The sequence below is a fragment of the Megalops cyprinoides genome, chromosome 12 (genome assembly GCF_013368585.1).
Source record: "Megalops cyprinoides isolate fMegCyp1 chromosome 12, fMegCyp1.pri, whole genome shotgun sequence".
Classification (NCBI taxonomy): domain Eukaryota; kingdom Metazoa; phylum Chordata; class Actinopteri; order Elopiformes; family Megalopidae; genus Megalops; species Megalops cyprinoides.
Window position 1 is genome coordinate 16,017,119 of NC_050594.1, and position 26,350 is coordinate 16,043,468.

Sequence of the window (26,350 nt, forward strand, 5' to 3'; positions counted from 1 at the left end):
ACACCACACACAGACACACATATACAAACATCACTTGCCGTGTTAAATTACATTCTGTTCAGAAGTACTATGATTTCCATCAACGGTTTCATTTACTTATTTTGAAGCAAAAAAATATTTATTTAATTTTATTGAACTTAAAATCTGCACCATGTTTTGACTGAAAGAGGAGAAAAAAATGAAAAAGGATAATAATAAACCCCATTGAGACGTGTAACATTATATGGTTTACAGACACCAACTGTAATGGCGTCACTCGCAAGACTGCATTGACATTCACTGAGAGAGTGATCATTGTGCTGCATTTACGAAGCGGAAATCTCCTGCAATAGCACCCAAAGGACAGAGGGGGCGAGATTTTAAAACTTGCAGCGCCGTGCGGGGGACCGTTACCCCTGCATCCACAGAGAAAATCCAGAGGGAAATGCCCCCGGAAAAATAATTGACTCTGCTAATATTCCCCCTGGCAGTCGGAAAACAGATTTGCATTTCATTATCAGAGGCGAATCCCTGCTCCAGAAGAGGGCTAAATTAAAGGAGGTTCAGCAAGGCCCGGCACACACAATCTCCACAAATTTTCCGCAAGACGAGCTCCTCTCCTCCCTCTGAAGACAGGTACTGCATACGAGAGATTTTTCTCCTGTATCCTACAGCACATTTAACACATACTGTACACCTTCTGACCTATTTACAATGGTGGTTTTTTACATTAACTGCTCAGATGAAATGATTCAGAAGCCGAACAGCAAGGGCGCACAGCACCGAGCACAGCTCCACACTGCTTTCCTGACCACTGCTCCACACCGCTGCTCTGTCCACTGCTCCATACTGCTCCCCAGACCACTGTTCCTCACTGCTTCCTTGACCACTGCCCAATACTATTGTCTTGACCACTGCTCCACATTGCTGCTTACTGCTTCACAGTGCTGTCCTAAAAACTGCTCTGCACTGCTCCCCTGAAAACTGCTCCACGTGGCCCTTCTGTGCAGTAAGCACGGCAAAGTGTGGACTCCATACCTTCGTGTTGTTGAGCTGGGCCAACCCCGTGCAGGCGTTGGCCAGTAAGAAGTCCCCGCTCAGGACGGCCATCTTGTTTCCGAATTGCATGTCTTTGAGCGGGCCATCGGAGTTGGTCCACTCCTTGAGGTTGACAATCCCACGATGCACCAGAAAGGCAGTGTGGATGAGCTCCGTGATCTCGGCAAGGTTGCGCTGGCTAGAACATACAGCACAGAGAAATAGGGTCAAACCACGCCAATTACATCTGAGCAGATGCAATTAACACTTCGAAATAATCATCTTAAGCCCCAGAAACATAATTGAAGCTCTGTCATCTTAAAATTCTTTGTGAGGCAATTTGCTGCATCAAATAAAATTGATTCATTCAAAGATAGCAAATCACATGCTACACTGGCTAATGGCAGACCATAAAAGGAAGTGTAGTTACTTTTTATGGTTCAGCTTGGACAGAAACAGCGAGCAAAAGCATTGTTGCTTTCAGTGAAGGGCATATTTTAACTGCGATACCCAAAACCATTAACTAAATAACTGAAAACAACAAAACGCAACCGATGTCAAGGACATTAGAGGGGGTGTTCTACCCCACCGGTGCCTGTGCTGCTCAAACGGGGGCCATTAATATTCTGGTCTCTTTATCCAGTATCCCAGGAATTCAAAACGTCAATGTTTCAAAAGCCAGCATGAACACCCCTAACTGACAGCAAATAACTCAATTTGCATTCTGATCCAATCTGCATGAAAAAAAAATCAATTTCGGAAAAAAAAGAAAAAAAACACTCCCAGTCAAAAAGAAGGGGGAAAAAAAAACATCACCTCCAGCAGCAAAGCTCATAATATGTGTTAGAAATAACAGCTACTCTTGATTATGAGAGAACAGACAAGAAATTGGTCATTGAATGACACTCTTTACAGAGCGTAAGGAAGCTATAATCAAATGTTGATTCAGCCATTCCGGGGATAATCAGGTCTCTTTCGGGATGGGACGGACCCGCTCCGGCGAGACGGGGGAAATCTGTCAGAGGAGGTTCGGACACGCTGATGGCCACTTACACATCTTTCACCGGGCGAGAAAGCGTCTTGATGAGACAATTAGATTCCCCTGGTCTGTCAAGTCCGCCCCGTCAGGAGCGCTCGCAGGTTGCAGGTAATTGCATGTCGTTTCGGGTGCTTGGCGAGCCTTTATTAAAAACGTGTTAATATCGCTCTTTCCTGTTCAATCACAACCATTGTTCGGCAGCGCTCTGAGACGGTGACCAGCGCCTGCTCCGCTGCGCTGAGGTTCATGCCAGTGCATGGTGGGTAATAAAGGGCACTGATTCCACGACATCGAACATTTTGTTTAAAGCATAATCGGGGAAAGGACAGGCAGTCTTTGTGTATCTGCGTTCCATTGGAAGGTTATAAAATGGATAATCACTGAGGAACTGTTCAGGGAACTGGCCCTTTGGACCAGAGGGTCTTGGGATCAATGCCCAAAATCCTGTGAAATTAAAGATGTGCAAACGAATAATGCATGCAGAAGACACACATCTACATGTATACAGTGGTATACACACGAAGACACAGAGCCATATCTCATCACATCAACACATCTCACATGAAACAGAAACTGATCAAAAACAGTGCTCGGTCCTTAAAACACTCAAGGCTTACCCTATTCGCCCCCAACCCCCTCAACCCCCCACCCCAAACACACATACACACACACACACACACACACACACAAAACTTCCACAATCCACCACTCCAGATCGGCAGACTCTGGAGGAGGGGGAAGAGGAGGAGGAGGAGGAGGTGGAGGAGAAGGAGGAGTGGGCAGTCTATAAATAACTCCTGCTCCCAGTTGCATAGCAACACAGCAGCATCGGATGCCATCTTGCTGAAGCGTTCCGCCCCCCTGCCACGCCTCCTCTCCCCAGCGCTGCGCTTGGCTCCGCTTCTCCCACAGAGTCCCCGTCACCTTGTGGCACAGCCTGCGTGGGCCACACAGCAACGGAGTCTACACCAGGCACTGAGGGCTGAGGGGGGGCTACATGCTAGGAGGGGCCACTGCAGTCTGAAACGCAACGCTCTGCGAGCAACTTTAAACTGCGGTTTTGCACATATCCCTAGCGGTGGTGGGGTGGTTTTGGGTAGTGGTGGGGGGGTTGGAGACAGGACAGTGGTGGTCGGACACTTTCCTTGTTATCTCACTGTCCCTGTGACTTTGGGCACAGCCGATAAGAGGAGCCGGGATCCGCCGTGCCTCCCACCGCTTACCCACAATCCCACTCCGCTGGCCCGAGATAAAGCCACGCGTATCTCCCCCTACTCATCACCCCTATCTGCCTCATTTCCAAACGAGCACGCTCATTAAAAAAGTTCAGCTCATGAGCGTTTAAGATTAGCACTTTACTAGCAACATTTTCTCTTGCCAGAAAGTTTCAAGCTGGGGTCGGAGGGGGGGGTTTGGGGGTGGATTCACCGGGACCAGAAAGAGCCCAGATGCATCCTACATGCGAGATACTTTACTTAAAACAGCACTGACCTCTTGACTAGCCATGTACATTATGTAAAACGTTGGAACTTGGAGGACTTCTTCCATAAGGTTATCAGGGTGTGTGTGGATGCGGACTGCTGGTAACCAGTGCCCCTCTGAATCTAGAGCCCTAAGCATTACTCCACACTGGCAACCACGACCCCCCCTTTCCTAAAACGACCATCGGCAGACTGCACCAGAGCGGGAGACGTTTTACAAATGCTGTGCGTCAGGGGGGAGGAGACCGTCCCTGGGAGAGATCAATCAACCCCCATCGGAGTGGCGGTAATGAGCCAAGATCCCGACCCGCAGCGCAGAGACGAGGAGAGAGAGAGCGAGAGAGAGGACGAGCGTGGATGAGGTGATGGGAGATTACTCACCGCTCGTTAGGAAAGCCGCACACGAGGCCAGATCAGACAGGGGAGGCAGCGGGGGGCTGGTTATTGTGCGCGCGCGTGTGTGTGTGTGTGTGTGTGTATGTGTGTGTGTGTGTGTGTGTGTGTGTGGCAAATCTGAGTGCATGGGTGTGTGTGTGTGTGCGCGCCTTTGTGGCAACCTGTGTGTACATATGTGGGTACGTGTTAGTGTGTCTGTGTGTGTGTCTCGTCTGTGTTCATGCATGCCTTTCTGTGTGTGCGCACCTGTGTAAGTGAGTGCACATGCCTACATCTGTGTTTGTATGTGTGTGTGTCTCTGCCTTACAACTGATTTGCACTTCTCTGTATCCTGGATTCACAGCGTGGGTCAATAATGGGAGAGCCAATAACGAATGTTGCATAAGAAAAAAAAAGACGATAAACTTGCGGCCCACAAAACAAAAAACGTTCATCCGACTGTTTCTTACAGAAGGGTGGAGACCACATATATGACAGTAAAAAAGAAGCTCAAGAGCACTATATTTCAAGCAAAACACAACTACTGCTTCAATCAGAGCCCTTTACCACAAACTCTCATCAACGGAGCAACGGAGCAGATTGGTGAATTTAATTCGCCTCCAAACTGCTGAAGAGATAAGGCGTGGGAGTTTCTTTTTTTTACATAAAATAAGCAAATAAACAAGTATGTGTCAGACCTCCAGTGTGAAAATATCCGCAATGCATTGGGGTGGGGCTTGATTGGGCCCACTGGCGTTTCTGGAGGCAGCCCCCGGCTGCGTGACCTCTGACCCCTGCTTGTCTCTCTGCAGCTCTACTCTGCCGTGAGGTCAGGCCCTGTGCACAGGTGCCCCTGCCAAAGATGTGGGCGTTCTGCATTACCACTATCAGGATGTGAGTCACAGCTGGTCAGGCTGCCCCACAGGAACCAGCGCAGACTGGGAGGGAGGAGGCATGGGGTAGGGGGGTGGGGGGGGGCGGGGGGAGCCAGCGTCACATGTGAAACGCCTCTGTCCTGCAGCAGTGTGGCCACAGCATAAAAAAAACCCCACTGGCAATGAAGGAAGGAGGTGCAGCACCCGAGGGCAGCGCAAGACAGACTGCGGAGCCCGGACAGGGTTGCCATGCTGAGCGCTGGCATCACGCCAGGCAGCGGGATACAGGAATGCCGAGAGTTATGGAGTACGCTGTGGCAGGGGCTCGGGGGTAGGGGTAGAGGTGCTCAAAGACCGGTCTGGATAGACTGAAGGAAAGACAGATCACTGCAGGAGCGGAATTCTGAAGCGCCGCGGCTAGGCTGCGAAAGTTCCACACAGACTCGGAGCAGCTGGAGCAAACTTCAACACCGCAGCGGCTGACATGGGGTGGAGGGGTGAGGGGGGGGGGGCATGTCTGTGAAGTGACTGCTGTGTCCGAGGACTGGAAGAATGTGGTCACTTCCCGTTTGGCCGGCTGGAGCGACCAGCGCTCCAGAGGGTGTGGTCAGAGGGAGGGAGTGTGAGTGTGTGCACAAGTGTGTGTGTGTGTGTGTGTGTGTGTGTGTGTGTGAGAGAGAGTGGAGGGGTGTTTCGAGAAGCTGTGAGTGCCCGTCCAGCAGCACCCCCCCCCCCACACCCATTCCCCAAGAGCGGGTGGGTGCCAGCTCTGAGCAAGAAAGGGGTCATTCAAGCGCCTTGCGTGCAGACAGCCAAACACAACAGTGGCTTCTGGTAACCCCTTGGCACTGCTGGGAAATAATCCACACGTAAAACTGCCCGTTACGAGCAACATCCCCTTTTCCTCTTTGAATGGCAAGTGAAAGGCACGGGGGAAGCAGGCAGAGAAACGGAGAGAAACCCTGAACGCGGTCGAGTCACACCACGACCGCAAAAGGACCAGAATAGGGCAGGGGTGAGATTCAGCCAAAAAATACGATTAAAAAAAAAGCACATCCAGAACTATAAAAAATGCTTAGTTCTGTGGTCACCAGCACAAAATGGCAACTCACAGGACTCAAAAGACAGATGGAAAGATTGGTGATAATGAAACTTAAACCACTGTTTCAACCCTTTGTGGCTAACATCGATATCCTGAGTGCAAAAGCCTCTCTCCAGAGTCCCTGAAGACGAGCGCACCTTCCGTCGTCTCTGACCCTGAGCTTTTATCACAGGTGTCCGCAGACGGAACAGCACCCTGCGGTTCTCCAAAACCTGGACTCAACACCTGGACTGCGAGTGACTCATAAACATACCTGCAAAGCACTGCGTCCTGGCCGTCTCCTTGCAGGTGCAGTGGCTCAACCACACGTGGCTTCACAGTGTCAGGGAAGAGAGGTTAAAAAAAGGGGGGGAGAGACAGAAAGTGACCTTAAAAGTTTCCTTATCAGTGATTGCCCAAAGGCTGCCCTCACTCCGGGCCTGGAGTCCAAGTGGATGTCTCTGGGTGGGAACCCCATCCAGCGTCAGATAAACCACCTAACGCCATAGCTTACCCTCCTGGGGGTGGGGGCTGTATAAATAGGCCAGTGACAGAAGCAATCTTGGTAATCACACAATCATTCCGTCCCTCATTAACTCCTCCAGCAGATAATCAGGCGAGGGGGGAGAAGCCTGTTCGCGTGATTTAATGCTCCTGGAGGCTTCCGGCAGGCGCACTGGGGCCTGTTTCAAATGGCACGGTGTTCAAATCTTATGCTTGCCGCATCTTCGGCTGTCAATCAAATGCATGCTTCTGTTATATAGTACCAATCAAAAGTTTGGACACACCTACTCATAGAAGGGTTTTTCTTTATTTTTACTATTTTCCACATTTCAGAATAATAGTAAAGACATCAAAACTATGAAATAATGCAAAAAGAATTACGCACTGATCAAACAGTGTTGGTCAAAAAGTGACCAAAAAGTGTTAAATCAAATCAAACAAATCAAAACTATCTTCTTTCTTAGATTCTTCAAGATTCTTCAGATTCTTTATTTATTTTTTTTTGTTGAGAAATTTATACATAGACAAACATAAATAGTGAAGCTGATTTAAATTTAAAGCATTTATGCATAAGTCTTTCGATCACAATGACTATCAATGCATGTTTCCCATTATCTTAATCAGGTGTGTCCAAAGTTTGGACTGGTACTGTACCCTCACACAAGTTGTCCCAAATACACAAAAAGTGATGGCTTTTGTAGTCTTGAATTTAATTTTGCCTCTCAAAAGCAGTGAATAATAAATCCTGTTCCTGCTCTATGGTCCACCGTTAAGCTGAATATACTCGTTTGGTTCCTATAGGTCAAGGAGGTTCACATTTCACCTGGCCCCAGGGAATTCTGGGAAAAGCTGGTGTCTTAGCCATGTACTACGTGTTTCAGAGAATCTCTCTGCCACAGGCTGCTTGTTGCTCTCCCCCTGCAAGATGACAAGTAGGTGTCAGATCATAGTCCGAGCTGCTAATGAGGGAAGTGAATCGTTTAGCGCCACTGGACCCGATTCAAGCCAGCAGCTGGCCCTCTTGTCCCCTTACCTGACCTCTGATCCAGCAGCAAGCCCTACCCTCCCAAACTTCTCTCTCTTTCTCCTCCCCGGCTGTCTCGAGGGTCCTATTCTCAGATGTTACCTGCTGACACACCTGCAGCACAGAGGCATCCCCAGCTGTGAGACAGCCACGCTGCAGTGGCGTTTATCCCTGGACTTGCACTGACCTCACAGAGACAGCTTGCGAGAGAGAGCCAGAGAGAGAGACAGACAGAGGGGGTGTTGTGTGTGCCAATGTGTGTGAAGACTGCCCAAATCACGACCCCAAAATCTGCCCGTGCCCTCCTGCCAGACGTTGTCAGCCACCCGATCAAACCCTGAACCGGCCTCCAACGTCAAGAGTAAAGGTATACGGGAGAGCGTGATCCTGTGTGGTTGTGCACCTTCATTTGGGGAATTCAAAATGCACAGCGCTGCCTGCAAAGCCATGTGCCCGAACACAGCACTGTGGAAAATGACTGGACGCCCACAGAAAACCACCCGGCAACGTTACCTGACCGAAGCTGGGATCCTCGAACAGGACGAGCACAGAAAATGCCTGCATAATCGGCCAATGTTCATATCTGCAATGCATGCCAGCAAAATAAAAAGGACTGTTTATGTTCTGGATGAAACTCATACAGTGCATCTGAGATGGGCGTATACGCAGCATATTTGACTGCAGGCTTTGAAATGGAGCTCATGTTACCCCAGCGGGGTATGGGGGGGGGGGGGGGGGGGGGGGTTATGAAACTGGAGTGAACGTCCCAGGACTCCTGCTCATTAGAGCTCAAACTCCACACAGGGGGGGCTCTGTGCTCCTCTCACTGCCCCACTGTTGTCTGTTCCCTGCTCCTCAAACACCTCATGTCTGTGTCCCAGCCGAGGGGAGGGGGGTTGGAGGGGGTGGGTGGCGAGAGGGCAGCCAGGGCATGAAGAACAGCACTCACCTGAGAGAAGAAACCTAGACACACACCTATAACACACACCTATAACAGAGTTAGACCCTTACCTGTATCTGGGAGGTCGTGGTATCTTCCTGTATCAGACTAACCTATGCCCATAACTGGATGGGGTAAAATTTGCCCCAGGAGATACAGAGGTACAGTGTGTATGAGCACCGGGGCATCTGGAGAGGAGAGTTACCTGAGGTGCTGAGACACCTGGAATACAGAATGTTCTGAAGTACACAGCCACCTGGAGTAGAGTTACCTAAGCTACAGAGACACCTGGAGTAGAGAGTTACCTGAGATACAGGGACACCTGGAGTAGAGAGTTACCTGAAGCACAGGCACACCTGGAGCACATCAGATGAGGAGACATACCGAGTGGACAGAAGAGCAGCGTGACGGCCAGTCTCACCTGGGGTAGATCCCGCTGACCATGTCCTGTTGCAGCAGGTCGGGGGAGGCTGCGCTCGGCCCCGCTGCCTTGGATATCAGCAGCACCACCAGACCCCTCATCTGCAGGTTATTCTTGCTGTCATACACAAAGCCCCTGGAGAGAAGGAGGAGGACAGAGGTCAGCAAACACTCAGGCCCCGCCCTAAAAAGGCAAATGAGGAAAGAGCGGTCGAGGTAGGTGAATGCGGCCGCTCCCTAATTTTTCATAATTAAAGGTTTACAGAAGCGTTTTGAATCTCTGATCTCAGATTTCCCCTCATGCAGGTCTCTAACCCATTACAGACACAAAACAGGCTGAAGATTCACTTTGTTTGAGTGTACAGACAGATGACAGATGTGTAGTTTGTGTGAGATGAATATTTAGTCATCTTTTTTTTTTAAATTCTTCCCACTTCCTCCCACTGTCTTACAGCAATCGCTTAGAGCAGCCTTAGTTCCAGTGACATCAGCAGTCAGCAGAGAGGCTCAGCTCTGGGCTATTTGTGCAATGGAAGCATCATTGTCAGTCACTAAGGTAATGTTTCATACACATAGTACTTCATATGAAGTGATTAATTCTGACAAGTGCGCCCCTTTAAAAAAGCAGCTGCTGAAAAGAGTGCCTCTGAATATGAAACGGTGCATGCCACATTGCACATGGCAGTCAGGAAAGTATGGCGGTAAATAGCCATTTATGGTTTCAAATTACCCATAAAACCTGAAAAGCACAGTTTTTATGAGCAACCAGGAAAAAAGGTTTAAGTTCAGCAGGGGCTTGATTTAAGAGGCTCAACTGGGAGCTATTCTCCAGCACCAGGCCCATGTGGGTCTAGCAGTGAGCATTTCCAATTACTGGATTTCACATATTCGTCATACGTATCTCTTATCCATGTGCTCACTCACTATGGCTCCTTGTGGTCAATGACAGCTGGGAAACTCAGAAGATTTGCCCTATTTTAAGATTGTTCCAAAAGTGAAGAAGCAGAAACATTTTGGTTAGCGATACATTTAATTTTTTCATCTGGATTTTCATCAAGATTACTTGACCATTTTGTCTCTTCATGCCAGGATACAAATGTTTACCTACTTCAGCATTTCAACAGATAGGTTGCAGCTTGTGGAGCAAGGGGACTTTTTTAAGAATGAGGGGACCGGCCTAGCGTGGTATCCTGGCTGTGCTTCACTGCATCAATCGACTCACAAAGTTCTGATCACATCATCTACTCTGGTGAGTCACCCTCCTGTGACCCCCTGCTCTCTGGCAGTGCCATTTTTTGGAACACTTCCGTCCCATGACGCTACTCCTGCTGTGAGGGCGGTTCGCTCAGCGGGGTTCTCCTGGCCCCGGTAACGATGACAGCAGTGCGCTCTGGTACTGACCAGCAGCACAGGACTGCGCTAATGACCAATGACATCACAGGAATAAGGCAGCCAATTAAATGGGGAGGGGTCGCTGGCTAACTGAGAGGCAGACATTCATGACCATTCAGGGACTGGACTCAGGAAATAACCACTTAGCACACTTCTCTTTTTTGGGTTAAATCGTCTCTCTCCAACATGCTCAGAGTGGTTAGGTTTCATCAACTTTCTTGAATGTTTCCAATGGCATTGTATCAGTGTATTCAACCGTACAATGGAAATGTCTAAATACTTGCTATTGCTCAAAAAAATTAATTCTATTAATTTCTCAAGTGACATTTTCCTCAGTATACTGCTGTCACGGCTCTCCTCACAGCCTACAGTTCCACACAAGGTTTTCTCTCAGAACACAGCTGGAAAGCCGTACAGTACAGAGTGCTTGTGCATGCTGAAGATGGAACCAGACACACACCGTTTCTGAAAATTCAGTTGTTTATGAGATATCTGGTAAACATAGAAATACTGGCCATCACTCTTGGCTCGGAGTCTGGTTAACAGGGAAGTGATGTCACCACACCCTCTGAGTGTTTGCCTGCGGTATGACACTGCTTAGGCCTGGCTTGCCAAAACTTACTTTCATGAAATTGTTTGTATAACTGTGATATTGCACAAAAAAACTTATTTGGGTAGTGCTCTGAACTGATAAAAGCAATTAAAGAATGAGGATGTGGTGTGTACTTGCTGTAGCTACTTCATCACTGGAAGTGGCATATGCAAAAAGCCATGGAGCAGGAGCAATGCTACAAAATGCCTCGAAACACAGGGTATTACAGGTAGTAATTAAATTGTTTTAGTAATTGCTAATTATAACACGGTTGCTGTGCGTGCACTTGGTAATTTGTAATTTAAAGTCTAACTGTTTTGTGCAGTTCTGTACACGTTCAGTCTCTGCAAATCCTCAGTGCATCATCCTCTATGAACAAATGTCAAATATATTAAATATTATAAAAAATTCACACAATAACAGTAACGCTTTGGACACAGGGAAGAGAGGGGGGGGGGGCTAAGACTGACTGCCCCTGTAAGGCACATTATTCCAAAGTGAACCACAATAATCACATATTTTGACTACACTATGAGTAATGTAAATGCATTATTCCAATAACCATAACTTTAACAAGCTGGTATTCTGTTCACGGCAAACCTACATGAAACATGTGGATATTCCTCTAATAAGTGGAATACTAAGCAATACAACTACCTCATTCAGAATATTCCTCCTAAAGGCTCACACCTACACATGTTCAATATTTTGCACAGAATCACGGGTCACAATTCACTCACCAGGCAACTGTCATGGCTAAAAAAAGAGTCACATTTAACAAGGAGACAATTGTTCACGAAGGGCTATTTTCAAGAGCACTCAAGAGAAAAACACAAAATCATCTTCAAAGCATCTTCAAAACCGTACTCTCAAATAAGATAAGTGGCGATGTTCATGCCTGTCCTGTAGAGGGATTATCTGGGATACTGATTACCACATAAACAGGAATGTTAACAGTGGTTGTAGTTCATACTGAATGTAAATAGTTTGTTTAGAATACGGCCATAACCAGGATCAAAACCATTACTTTGAAAACTGTGTCCACTCAAATGCGACCAGTGATTTAAGGGGACTTGCATAAAATTACTGTACATTCCAAAGTTTGTTAGAAATAAATTAGTTCAGTCAATTTTATTCCCTGAAAACTTTCACTCAACCTCCTTAATGTATGATCGTCTGAACTCCATTAGCATTCAGCTGGTAGCTACAACTCACTGATGGGTTCATCATACAGCCTGGACCGAGAGATAAATGTTGTTGTTTCTTCCCCTCATTCATCCAAAATTTCTTCAGACTGGCAGGTAATATTGGTCCGACCAACCCCCGGCTGGGCTATTGCGCTGCAATAACAAAAAAATTCTCCCATAATGCCCGGTAATTGTATGCAAATGAGATGCACAGAACACATCGCTAATGAGACAGCATGTAACCCTTACTGCCTCTCCAGGGGCGAAACCCTTCATTTAATTCCCGCTCCCAGAGAAAGGATTTTTTTCCCCTCTTCTAGCACCGCGAACCAGCAGATTTGCTTCTAATTGCCGCTACGAGGGGAAGACTCAGACTGGAGGTCAGCGCAATTGTGGAAGAATTGCCTGTCCGCAGTGTCATTAATTCACTGCCGCGCTGAGAATAATTCCAGCAGTGATATTGCTGGAGGTGGCTAGAGGGGATGTGAGGTCACTTATCCCCAATAATATCATCGCATAAAATTTAACTTGCACATACATGGATGTACCAAGTTGGCAAAACAAATGACTAAGACAAAAAAAAAAATCAGCATCAGTCACAGACAGACAGCGCTGTTAACATTGCAGCCTCTCAGCTGTCAGATAGTAAAACTTACAACTGGGTGCACTGAAAAGAAGGTACATCTTGCCTGCCCAGAAACACGGGCGCTGTTTCTGATTTTAACCACATTCACAACTTTGACATGATGAGAACTTATAGGCCTAGTACAGCATTTGAATAATTGGTATTGAGCACACAAACACTCTTTGTAAAAAAAACATACGCTCCTTGGCCGTCTCGCAAGCAACGTGCACTGTATTAAACATTGATACGGTTTTTAATCAGCGCATGCGGTGTTGTCTTGGCCACCGTTTGTGTGTCAGTCGCACGTCCCGGCAGCCCACGGCGAGCCCGGGGTCTTCAGAGGGGCGATGTTCTGACGAGTAAACGACACGGTTGCCATGGTGATAATCTCTGAGCACTACTGAGCGAGAACTTGGATGACATGCGGCGCACGGCAGGAAACAGCAAAAAAAAAAAAAAAAAAAAACCTGCAGCCAAACGCAGACTCAATTCACTACAGGCCAGAGTCACGGGACCCAGACCCAAGGCCTCTTGCCCATGCACACCAAACCCACACCAGGTCCGACAGTCCCGAAACTTGAAATCACGAGGACCAACAGGTCAAATGGGAAATGAGGCAGAGTTGGGCTTCTCTCCCCATCTGAATACCATGGTATTATAATCTGCACCTTACCTGTCTTCATATTGTTTTTTAAAGATAGTGATGCAGAAAATAACTGCCTTCGTTTAAGTTACGCCCGCACTGATCAACTGCGGCAGTGCAATCTCGCAGACCTGGAGCCACACGCAGTTAAAAGGAGAGACTCCGGCTGCCGTGGAGATAAAAGGCCTGAACTCCCTCGGGAGCAGTTAGAGCGAGCAGTTTTAATCCTGTCCCCAGGGAGCCCTCGCGCCATGAATCATGGACATCGTTAGAGTCCAGACGCCTGCGGACGGCTCCGCCCCCTCGGCATCAGCCCAGACACCGGCCTCAACTTAGCGTGAGCCTCCCCCTCCCTCCCCCTGAGAGAAAGAGAGGGAGGGAGGGAGGGAGAGAGGCAGACAGCGCAACAAGGCTGGTTTCATCCGTCAGTTTGTGCCTGTTCAGATGAACCCCCAAACAGGTCTTTTAAAAAAGAAACTTAGTCGTAGGGTTAACTGCTGGAAATTGGAACCAATGAGTAAAAGTAAAACAAAATAAAGTAAAAGAAAAGAGAAGTATGTTTCTTAAATGAAATAATACTCTGTATACAATTCCTCACATTTCAATAAATTAAAATGATAATATTTCATCTATAGGGGCCTACATTAAAATTTCCCCACATTTCTCTTTTTTCTTTCATTTTTATTTCTACTGAGCTCTAAAATGGAGGTCAGTTTCATCCTCTTCCACAAGCTGCACTGCACTCTGCTTGTTTGTAAAGTGTGCTTGTATGTCTAGCTTGCTGGAACCGATAGGTTGTAGTTATTAAATGCTTCATTTATATGATCCCTGGTGCATTTAATAACTACAACCTATCAGTTCCAGTAAACTAGACGTACAGACACACTTTACAAACAAGCAGAGTGCAGTGTCTTAGGCATGCATTCACTCCAGTCTCTCTGCATACGTATATTGAGTAAGGGAATCCATCTGGTGCCACCAGCCCCCCCACCACAGGCACAAGTGGAGGAACCTTACTCAGGGGGAGACTCGTTTGGGTCGCAGCAGCGGGACGATAGATTATTAATGTTTATGCCAGACTCCACACTGCCGCACATCCATCAATCATACTGGTCTTCCTGCGAAGGGGCGGAGCACATGGGGGGCAGAGGATGAGAGGAGTAAAGGAGACGGAGAGGGAGAGAAAGAGCGAGAGAGAGAGAAGGACGGGTCGCTGCCTTCCTGGTGTCTTTCTACCGTCCCGCACCTCTCTTTTGCTTGACTCAAACAGTTACAGTGCCTATATTACCCTTTACATTTCCATTTCTGAATGCCACTTATAAAGTCGTCTGGTTAGGAGGGGGCCAGGGTTTGGGGGGTTTAAACCATACATATTTCGTAACACTGACCCCTTCTTCCTCTCTCCCTTCTCCAATGACCTGATGCTGATTATTGTCCTGTTTTATGTTTATTTTAGGTTGTCCACCTTTGTTTCAACAAACTTGATTGTTGCCAAGGCAATTTCCTTTTTGGATCAATAAAGGATTAACCATCTATCTATCTATCTATCGATCTATCTATCTATCTATCTATCTATCTATCTACCTACCTAACCTGTGAGATGACCAATTTTGATTTCAGCAAGACAATTTGGCTCTGTGACCAGCAACATCACTTTATTAAGCTGCAATTAAGTTCAAACATGCTGTTAGATTTCACAGGCATTCTGCATTAGCTTTGTGTGCGTGTCTGGAGGGATGGAGGTAAGGGGCTTGACAGAACGGGCACGGATCCCACATTGGCCAAGTGCTAATGACTCAGGGTGAGCGGTCATGCGGAGAGACGCGTCCAGACGTCGCCGAACGGGAGGGGAAGAGAGGGAGACAACAGCCCAAACTGCTCTTAAATAATACAGGCAAAGTCCTCTCCAAACAGAGGAAAATAGAACACTGAATATAAATACATATAGCCTTGACCTCACTACTGGTACAGTAGCCCTCTATTAGCGGTGGTCCTGAACATTGTACCTGGCAGACTGTTAGTTGTTAATCTGTTTGGAGGTGACCACAGGTGAGCCACACCCGTGGGCAGAATGTGAGGTCATCATCACGCTGAATACACCGAGAACACGGCAGTGTGCTGGCCAGTCCTCTGTTTACGCCCGAAAGGGCTGGATGTTTCATTCATGAGGGCATCAATAGATAATAATTACATCATCCACCGGCTTCCATTGCAGCACAATCAATAAATAAACCCCACTGAGTGCGTGACAACGGCGGAGAGCCGCTTTCATCTCCGTCTGACTGTAATACAGAGGCTTCATGTTGACCCAGTCGATACCACGTGCGCGCGGCAGGAAGAAGAACAGAAAAAACAGATCTATGCTCAGAAATCTCCACAGACAATCCGGGCTCTACAGGCAGAACCAACACAGGGGTCCTCCTCTCTCTTCAGAATTAATTTGGCTCTGACGTGTGTCCAGCAGCGAGCCGGACAGTAAGTCTACTGTTAATGTGTGTGCTATTAATAACAGCACATTAGACACCCCTATGACACAGACGCTGCATGCAGGACTCTGTAGGGAACCCCATCGTAACCTAAGCATCGACTGACAGGCAACTGTGTGACTGCAAATGATAGAATACTTCTGCAGCATTACTCAATATTATCAGCCACCACAAGGACCATTACCAAACAACGGTGTGCCGTTTGATTGAATATAGCAAGCTTTTCAACACTACATTCCAGGCAAACACTGCAATGTTGATGGTCATTTTAAGATTCCTTGTTTCCGATGGCAGTATTGAAATTCATGGTCTACTCTGTATTCATTATGTCCTGAAATTACAGGTATGACAAAGACATTTTTCGTGTTCTTTTTTTTTGTCTGCTTTCCATCATTCTCCTCAGTTTGTCTCAGCGAAAGTGTGTGTGGTTCTTGCAATTATTCCGGGTGATTGGCCTCTCAAGTTGGGCAAATTTTCAAAGAGATGCGGAAATTGGCATGTGCCGTCTAGCAGCTGAAATCTAATCATTGCTCACTGAGCAAAATTTAGAGGGAAAATTGATTTTTCTTCAATTTATTTAAAATTCATCAGAGCTGAAATATAATTTTACATATAATTGAGAAAGAGCCTGTGAGACGCTCACTTCCAGAAGTACTTTTAAGCACATAGCAGGAAACTTAGACAGACAGAAAACATACAGTACATGATCACACTAAGGCTGCTGGTACAAGAGGGTCCAGCTACTGACATATGGAATTGGAACCAGGCGATTCCATTCTTTCAGGCAGCAGTTTGGAAAAGCTCTCAGTTCAGTGCTAATTCCGGTGCTCCTTCCAGAGAGACTATAATTATGTAACAGGTGTGTCTGGGTGTGGCTCAGTCCCTCCATCAGTGAAGTGAGTTGGGCTGCACGTCTTCTCCTTATACATGACTGATTTGGGTGAGAACATGCAAGGTTTTATTTTTGATTTTAGTTCATAAAATGAACCAAATGATAATAATTCAAGGGGATGACAACAGATCCAGCAGTCTTCAGACTACCGGCTAGCTTCCCTAATTACTGTTTTGCTTTTATTTTGTGCCATGTCCCATGTTAATCGGTTTCCTTATCTTGACTAATCAAAGTCTGAAATCTGTTTCTTTGACCTCCCCTATGCCCTCTGGTTACTTACTCCACTGTCTTATTTTGTCTTCTTTAGAGAGAGACTGACTGTATGACTACTTACTGCTTTAGCTGAAAGTAATCAATTACGCCCATTCCACCGATGTAAATGGTATCGATCCAGCTGTATTCACATGACATTTTCCCTTCTGACCGATCATACAGCTTGGTGCTATTTTTCTGTAGTCACTTGCCAATTTCTACCTTACCAGTGCAACTTTGTGGTACCATGTGGTAACTTTGCAAACAGTCCACATCCCAAACACATTCCTAAAACCACCCCAGCTGTATAATTCTGGTGTATAAGCACAGTAATTGCATATACAGTAAATGACCTGTCACAGGCTAATTTTGGGACTTTTTGGTTCAGGCCAACAAGCTAAATCTGCTCAGGTTTTGCTAGACTAATTGTTTCCTGTCACCTGTTTTCCTAACTTCGATTTCTGCGCCTCAAGACATTCTGTAAGGGTAATTTGGTAAGGGGCATCTTGCACCATGTGAAACCAGAGTGAATGAGGAGGCTCAGCTTCAGACAAGGAGCAGGGGATAGAGAGCTCCATTATAGTGGGTTTGCTCTGTAACGAGTCTTACTTTAGCAGATTGAGGCCTTTCACAAGGCTGTCACCAGTGCTGCCTCACCAGGAAAGTACAGCCATCGCCATCTGTTTGCAAGTCCTCTGCCCTACCTGCTGTTCCACACACCGCTACCACTGAACAACCAGGATTGTTCAGATTCCATTCTCAAGCCAACCAGAGCAGAGTGTCATGAACCAAGAGAACATCAAAGCCTTCTGCCTGATCAATGTCATTTGAATGAATTTTAGGGGTTAGGTTTTTGGAGACACTTTCCAATATAGACCATTTACTTATCGATGTCTTTCTTTTGACTCGGCTGAAAAGTTGTTTAACATTGTTTGGGCAGCATTTTAAGACAAAAGGATACCACGACATAAAGAGCAAAACTGTAACGCGCCGAACAGACCACAGAACACAAGCAGCATGCATCTCTGGGTAGATTAATGCATGACACTGTTTCAAGGTCTTCCCCGGTACAGAAGTAAAGCAGGGCTCCATGAACCGAGTCCCATTTGTCTTTGTCTCTCCCTGCCCTGCTGTGTTCTCCGTAACTCCAGACTGCACGGAGTTAGCTGAGCCACCAGGTTTTTTAAGAATGAAATGAAAGAGAAAGCCGTAAGGTGATTCTGTGAGGCCGTCTGTCTGCGATTGTGGATATTTTTGTCTGCTGCGTGTCTTGGGGCGGAGACACAGCAGGAAATACGAGCCGGCCGACCCGGGCTGACAGAGAGGAATCAGACTGTGAGAGGTCCACTTCGCCGGTGCTACAACACCGAAATGGATTGTCATATCGGATTTAGGTGTATAGGTTATTACACCCTTGGGCTACAGTTTCCAGCAGGACTGTCTGCAGACTAGGGTCAAGTTCCAGTTCTCTCTCTCTCTTTCTCTCTCTCCCACTCTCTCCCCCTCCGTCTCTCTCTCTCTCTCAACTCTGCCACCCTGAGCAGAAACCGGGTGACGGAGGGCATATCGATGAGCAGATCCTCCTAACCCTGCTGCTGGAGTTTCTGACTCTGAGCTGGTCTCCTTCAGAGGAAGGGGGTAACAATAATGATGATACACAGCTTCAGAGTTCCAGCTGGGTTTCATGATGATGTCCAGTGAGGGGGGCTTTTTTCACTCCTCACACTGTACATACTCTCAGCTGCCCTGATTGGTTTAGGTGCCCCATATGACACTCTGAGGCAATCATAGAAGAAAACAAACTGCAATCTACACAGACTCTTCACAGCTGATAGCTGATCTTACTGGGCGTGCCCATGCCCCATTTGGTGATGCACAGAGAATGCACCTTCTTTGCAGAGACAGCTGATAAGAAAAAAACAATTTGTCCTCAAGTCTCTGGAAGAGCTGCAGCATTAGTCTGCATATGAGGAGCCTGACAGTGTGACTTATTGGTGATCATATGCCAGGGACCTGGGGCTTCTAGCATAGCAGGCTGAACTCTCAAGCTGGGAAAGTGGTGTTGTGTGATTGTAAAAAGCAGTTTTTTAGTTGGTCCCACTGCTGAGGAGTGGAATAGGAAAAAGAGACACCAAGGACATGATTGTGGCTTATGCTAGCATGCAATAGAGGTTGACATAGATGACATCTGTCTACCTAGGTCAACAGTCAGCAACACTAGTCCCATCAGTCAGACACACACACATAATGTATTCTGCTGCAATAACTACTTCAAAATTTAACCTGTCAATTACACTTAATTCCTTCTAATAAATTCTATCCACTGTTCATCCAGCAGTCATGAGTTCAGACCCCCCACAGTGTTGTCACATGTAATCTGTAACATGATGCCTCTGCCAAGTGGACAGGACTGCACAACCCAATCAGAAAACGGGTCAAAGTTAAAGATCTTTGATTGGTTAACATCTCTGTTCTCTTCACTTCATAAGCTTTATGCCAGTATGCAGCGGAGAGTGACAGCATGAGCCACAGGAGGGAGCCTTACGCAACATGAACACATGCGTTTTACTGAACGGAGGCCAAGAGACAATACCTGCACTACAGAGCCATTGCATGTAAAAACGCTGTGTGCCTTAATGACTTTGTAACACAAAATTACAGGATTAAAAGGAAGACATAGACCTACAATCAACCAATCGTAGGGACAGGAAGCACATAAAAGGAGCGCTGGCATTAAATCAATGGTAAATGACAAACATTACGGATGAAAAAAAAAGTTGCTTTTCTGTGTTACACGGTTATATAGGGCTATTTCACGTGTCATCCCTGCCCATCTCGCGAGCTTAAGTTAGCCATAACTGCTGCAACTCTGCTCATTGGCAGTGACTGAATGACAACAGTTTAGCACTGAATTAGTGTGCAAGAATCGATTCAAAATGCTGATTACACTTAACTTACAATTTAATGTTTCGTGCACAGTGTTACAAAAGCGAGCATGGAAATAGCCCTGTACGAGCATACAAAGCAACAAGTGGTTAGTAAGGTACGTGTCAAAACTTCCTGTAAGTTAAAATTGTGCATTTTATCATTAACGTCCACAGCTCTCAGAAATGTAATTAATTTAACATCTGGAAAACTGACAGCGTTAGCAAATGCACAAGCCAGGTCTGTCATTGAAGATATCTTTCATGTACGAAGTTGGGTGATTATCTTCCTCATGACAAGGTAGTTAGCTAGCACCTGATCAACTGAACAGGTTAGTCAGAGCCAACATTAACTGTCGCACTGCCCATCTTTACGACGACGGAACACAAAGTACAGTAGTTACCAACAACCTTAACGTTAACATTGAGTTTGTTTGGGAGACGCAGAACAGTAATTTACGTCCTGCGAAGCAATGCAGCCGTCCTTAGTGCTAGCATGAAGTCCCCCCGCCCCCACACGCACGCACACACATATATCCATACCTGGCAGTGTTAAGTAAAGGGTGTTTGGTCCCCACCAGTTTTCTCACATGCATCGCGACGTTGCTGAGTTCATCGCTGAGCAAGCAGCGCAAGCTCATAAAGGAGGTCGGATACCCTACGATTTTCTCCGCGTCGGAAACCACTTTACTCCAGTTAGAAGGAGACGTGTTGGTGAAAAAGCTGATGTCCCTGCGTCCGCAGCATAATGAACCGAGGCAAGACAGCCTTGCCCGCAGCAATGTCATCGTCGCCAATTATATTTACATTAGCTGATTACCTGATTTCAAAACAACGTTATTTCCAGCTTGCTATCTACCGCTCGTTAAGTTAGCTAACGTTCACTTACAGTGGAAGACAATACCTACTATAAGCACTCTAGCTATTTTACCTTCATATAACCAGCTAGCCAGTACTCGGTTTTGTAAGCTGTAAAGCTACTGACAGATACTCCAGTAAACCAATGAATCAAAAATGATAGCGTGCTTAAGACAACGCAATGCAGTTATGGGGCTAACTTATTAGCAAGATACACTTGTGTAGATCTAAGTGTCAGGCAAGACTGTAAAGCTAGGTAAATATAGCTACACATGTAACAGATAGTTAATTGACTAGCTAGCTCGCCTGGCCTGTGTTGAACGCTATGACAGTCTATTAAGCGCTAGCTAGTGGCTTGCTGTCTCAATCATGAGCGTTCCCTCGCAATGTCAGCTAGCCAGTTTGCTGCTCTCTGACATAGGATCTATGCTACGCCATGCGTTCTGCTGAGGTAAAACAGTCACAGTATCCTGGAAATAACTATGGTACATTCTGTACTTGTTTCCATTTGTAAAATAGAATCGTTACGGCAGAAAGATAACAGACGACCTCACTTCAGCCAGCCGGGTTTCACGACATTTCAATGCATGCCGCCATGTTCGACAAATCGAAATACGACACGTCGTAAAGATACATCGCCGTTTAACCTCTTGAGTGCTGTTATGCCATGCGCAAACCTTCAAGCAGTGCAACAGTCTTTGTTTCATATCTTCCTTTATTGTCTATATCACCTATAATGTACAGACTATGCTTTAAGTGAAAACAAAGAAACAGACAGAATGTGCTGTCAATAGTAAAGGCTTCACTAAAATTACTGTTACATGTTTGTTTTTTCCAAGAAATAACACCGTACGTTCTCAATATTCTATCACAAAAATCATTTCAAAGCCACATCTTTTAGCCTTTGGTAAACAAATCAGGTGGCAAAATACTTTTTTATATACTGGATCATTTCCATGATTCCCAGCAGGGAGTATGTGGTATGACGCTGGTGCGTGGACCCATGGGAGGATCAAGTAACACATCTCTGAGGGACTCCCCAGAGAAGTTTATTCTGGCCCAGTTTCTGTAGGGAGAACTGGGGGCCCTGTCTGATCTCTGGGATTCGGTCTCAAGATGGGGGAATAAGAGCTTTACAATATTCCTGAACCCCACCACTACCACCACACAAATACATGCTCCTACAAACCTGAGACTTCATAGTTATTTCCTCCACTTCAGCAGAAGGCCCTGGCCCCCACTGTATCTGTCAGGGTCAGGATTAGACATCCCACTGTCAAGATGTAGACAGGATGATGTATTTCCCAAAGTGACTGTTTACAAAAACATAAATGCTTGGCAAGAACTCCCTACAGTGATGTGGAGACAGCACGCAGGGCTTTGAGAGAATTTTAATAATTACTCTTGCTCTTTTTTTTCCAAACTGCTGATTCAAATAACAGCTGCTCTTTCCTCTGCTTTTAATAATGATTTTGCCTGATTCCGGATTATGTTTTACATATCAGTGCCTGACAATCAAACTCGTCTCTGGAGGTTCAGTATTGAGCGCTGCCTTTCGAAAGCAGGAGTATCATGGTTACCTCACAAAAATATGAATTTCACTCTACTCTGTTTGCCATGTACTTTCAGATTGGCTGGAACTCACGAGATAGCTGTCCTTTGTGAAATAATTTTTTGCAGTGTAGATAGACTTTACTTTGTAGCATATGTAATGTTTTCCGTTTTCCCTCACAAAGCAAGTACACACATAATTTCATACAAAATACAAGTTTGATACAAGGTATCAAAAACTGTTTTGCTCTGGGGATTTTCTTTAAACGGCGTTAAGATTTTGAAACTGTCAAAACATTTGTAGCCATTTCAGCGCAGTTCTTGCAGGTGTTGCAAACCGTTCGTTTGTCCACAAATCAGAAGCACTTGCTTGTTAAATTATTTCTGGATATTTGGCATTTATATGTTAATGTTGTTCAACATTTATTCACAATTTTTCTTTGGAAAGAAAATAGGTTCCAAGTATACCCATGTGGATAGTGATATTCCCTGCTCACCTCACCATAGCCTGTGAAGTTTCACATATAACCGGTATGAGTTTCGCTTGCTTAATATGTTTTGATTATAAGCGTGTGTTATTGACTTTGAGAAATGTACCAGCTGATCTTGTTATTTGAAATGCTGTCACAGACTCTGTCTGAGACCTTGGAGAAGGCAATCAAAGCTGAAAAAACAATGCCCTTAGCCACACTGTTGCCATCCCTAATGCTGAAACATAGGCCAGCTTCCTAGTATGTTTACTGTTTCTTGTTTCACTGAGAGATTGGGGTCAGGTGTCTGCAGAAAAGTAATCAATTTAAAAATGCTGTTTTTCCATTGCACCTTTATAGAGAAATTACTGGGTACTGTGAACATAAAGATCATGCTTTCATATTGATGATCTTTTTTATAATGGAAAGAATGCCATTTCTACAAAAAACGTCTGCAAACTCTTTCGCTCTCTGCTTCTCTTTTGCAATTACTTTTTTTTGTTTGTTAGCTTTGTTTCCTTTATTTAATTGATGAATGGAAATGGCTGTTGAGCTCTTTGATTTATTGTCTAAATAAAGGAGGCTTAAAAGTCAAGTCTCTCTCTCTCTCTCTCTCTCTCCCTCAGGACAGTTTATATTGGTACATGGCATATTGTTACGTACCTCAGAGTCATGAATCTCTGTTACCAGGTGCTTTGCATGGTCCCTCCACACTCCCTCACAAAATTGAGCTTTGAGTTTTAATTGACACAGGAGTCTTTGTAATGACTGGCAAACAAAAAAAGATGTGAGTGACTGCAGTGAGAATTGTTCTGAGAATTCACTGTAATTATGCAGTTAGGAAAGCTGATCAGGACTATGGGAAAGATAAACATATTTCAGGGATCAACTCTGCAGCAGAGCACTGATTTCACATTTGCTCCCAACACACACACAAATTAGAGGAGGCTTTGTGTGTGTGTGTGTGTGTGTGTGTGTGTGCGTGTGTGTGAACACAATCTAGCACTGTCTCTCATTCTCCCTGCCACACAATGTTGAGGAAAGGAAAAGACCCAACTGATTAGGAGAAATATGCTGATTCTTTCCATACATCCCTTTTAAATAAAAAGACTAGGGATGATGACACCACCACACATACACACACACACACACACACAAAGAAACAACACACTATCTGGCATGATTCATTAATTCAGTAGAAGTGAGTTTATCACAGGGTACACGGGTGACTAATCCAGCAAAGACATCCCTCCAGCACATGCAGAAGTCTCCAGTTTAAGCCTTGCTGATATAACCTTGATAACGTTTATATATTTTTCGTTTCAGAGAGATGTGTGACTTTACACAACATGGAAAATTGTCTGTAAGCCTGACATTTTCATTATTTTCTTTTTTATGTATGCATTTACAAAATAGTTCTTCAATTCTTTTGAAGTCTATTATTCATGTACATTGGAGCAGGAGCACATCCACGTTGTTTCAGCTTCAGAAAACTCTGGACCTGGAGAAATACTGGTTCTGATTCAGCTGAGGACATTGGAATGGTCTCTTACTGTAACATTTGAATTGATCACAATATCCATAAAATCTGACCTTCCTCCTTTGCTTTTGAACATCAAAATCTAGCTGCGCATTGAATCATTTTTTGATGTTGTTGTCTTCTCCCTTAATCATTTAGCTGAGTGAATTACACAGGTTATTCAAATTGTTAGTCAAATTGACCATTTTAGGTGCTCTTTTTAGCAGGAAGTCAAGTCACTGGGATTATTAAAACTGCTTTTAGTTTAAGTAATATGGCACTTATAAAGCATTAATGAGCCAGAGAGAAGTGCCATGAAGCCTCCATCGAGTGGAGCTAACCTGCCCTGTCTGTGATTGAATTGGACTGAACAAAGGACCACACTAAAATCTCTAAAAAAAAAAAGAGCAGACATTTTGTAATGTCTATGTAGCACTTCATTATACAGCAGTTGACCATTTCATAAAACCTCATTTCCCATAACAGCTATCAAAAACAAAAAAAGAACCCCAAACAACAGAGATTTAGAAAGATGCTATAAACATTACATAAGTACATTGCATTACTTATTTATTTGATCTGGAAGTATTTATCCGGGGAAACTTGCATGGGTCATGTTTGACATTATATCCATCTGGACAGTTTCTTAAAAAGTTCATCTTAAGGGGATTTCAATTTACACCCTTCTGCATCCAAGTTCCCAGGTGACCTCTCTTGCGGGATAATTCCAACTCTAAAGCTGAGTTTTGTGTGCTTTTTTGAAAATTGCATGTTTATTTTCATTAACTGTCCACGGGCGATTCCAATTTTGAAAACATCGGCAACCCAGCTGTTTCCTATCTCTGTTTAATTCCTTTGTAAAATCATCCTGTCTATAAAATCTCATAAGTATATTTTAAATGGAAGTCGGCTGTAAGGAGCCGGGGAGCAAAGTGCAGAGCGATGTAATGTTTGTGATTACTGCACTTTTTCCACTTATTCTCTCCTCAGGGATCTAAACTCCATCATTTAATCTAATTTGTCATTATACTCCAGTCTTACTCGTGTTTACAGTTCATATTTCTCTGTGCACAATTCGCCCTGGTAAAAGCTGTTGAATTGAATAGATTGAAAACTTATCTGTGTGGAAAAAAAACATGGCATCTCCTGTTATACAAATAAGGTGAGTTACCCTTGTTGCAGCATTCTTTGTGTAACACTATCCTCACTCAAATGAAATTGTTTATAATTGGACAATGTTCACATGCTCTGGCAAAGCACAGGAATATTTTCAAAGACATCTCCATAATTGACCAAGGGACATGTGTTCTTGCAGCTCCACCCATACTTTTAACAGGGTGGATGGTGTAGAGGTGAGCAAATTTGATCTCTGGCCATAAGGTGGCTGGTTAGAGGGAGCATGGCTGCAGCCCTTATGAGGCCAAATTGGTGTTTTGGGTCTCTGAATGGTGTAAAAGTTCTGCTCATCCTCTTCTTTGGCACTGCGGTAGAACATGAGAGGTCTAATGACTAATCCCTTATGCACATATTATGATTTCAACTCAATCCTTCATCCTTCCAGGTCTGCAACAGGTTTACTACAATTTTAGTGAACTTGGAAGGTGCATGCTGACATTGTACCTCCCTTAACTCCTTAGTTTGTGCAGAGTGTCAGATTCCCTTAGCAATAAGAGTCACTCCTTTGAGTGCCCTACATATCAAGTGGATATCAAGCAGTCTTGAAATGTTTGTCAATTTCTGTTCGAGTTCTGGTTTACACAAGCAATGAGAAATGACCAACAATGAAAGAAAAATAACCATTCAAAAAAACATAATGTGTCCACAAAAGCATTCTTCTGTGGAACAGCAGGAAAAAATAAAAATAAAAAATAAATAAACAGCAACAGTGCCACAAAATAAGAAAGATAAAATGCAAAAAGAATGTGAGTGCCAAGCCATTGGAATATACACATGGAATATTTGGAATTTATTAGGTTGTAGCAAGAGCTTGAGGGTTTATTTAGTCAGCATGCAAACAGCTACAACTACAAACAGCAGAAATAGTTGGGGACTTCAAGAGAAACAGTTGGCAACTTTGTGTGTCCAAGAGTTATGGTAAGTGCTGCGTGACCTTATAGGACCAGTGATCGTGTGGCTTCAAAAATGTTGCAGAGTCTGAAGGTGGTGAAACTTCCTGAAAACTGAAAATTCCACATTTCAAAAC

The 26,350-nt window shown here is 45.0% G+C and overlaps 1 protein-coding gene across 1 annotated transcript in view; it reads right to left on the reverse strand.

Annotated features, from left to right (window-relative positions):
- pdss2 (prenyl (decaprenyl) diphosphate synthase, subunit 2) overlaps positions 1–21,203 on the reverse strand; it is a 35,469-nt gene extending 14,266 nt beyond the window's left edge. The window contains exons 1-3 of the mRNA XM_036541556.1: positions 20,293–21,203; positions 8,758–8,892; positions 1,018–1,216 (exon numbers count right to left, since the gene is read on the reverse strand). Of these exons, the coding sequence (XP_036397449.1) occupies positions 1,018–1,216; positions 8,758–8,892; positions 20,293–20,537 (579 nt within the window). The 5' untranslated portion in view covers positions 20,538–21,203. The remainder of the gene's footprint in view (positions 1–1,017; positions 1,217–8,757; positions 8,893–20,292) is intronic.
- Positions 21,204–26,350: the final 5,147 nt, after the last annotated feature.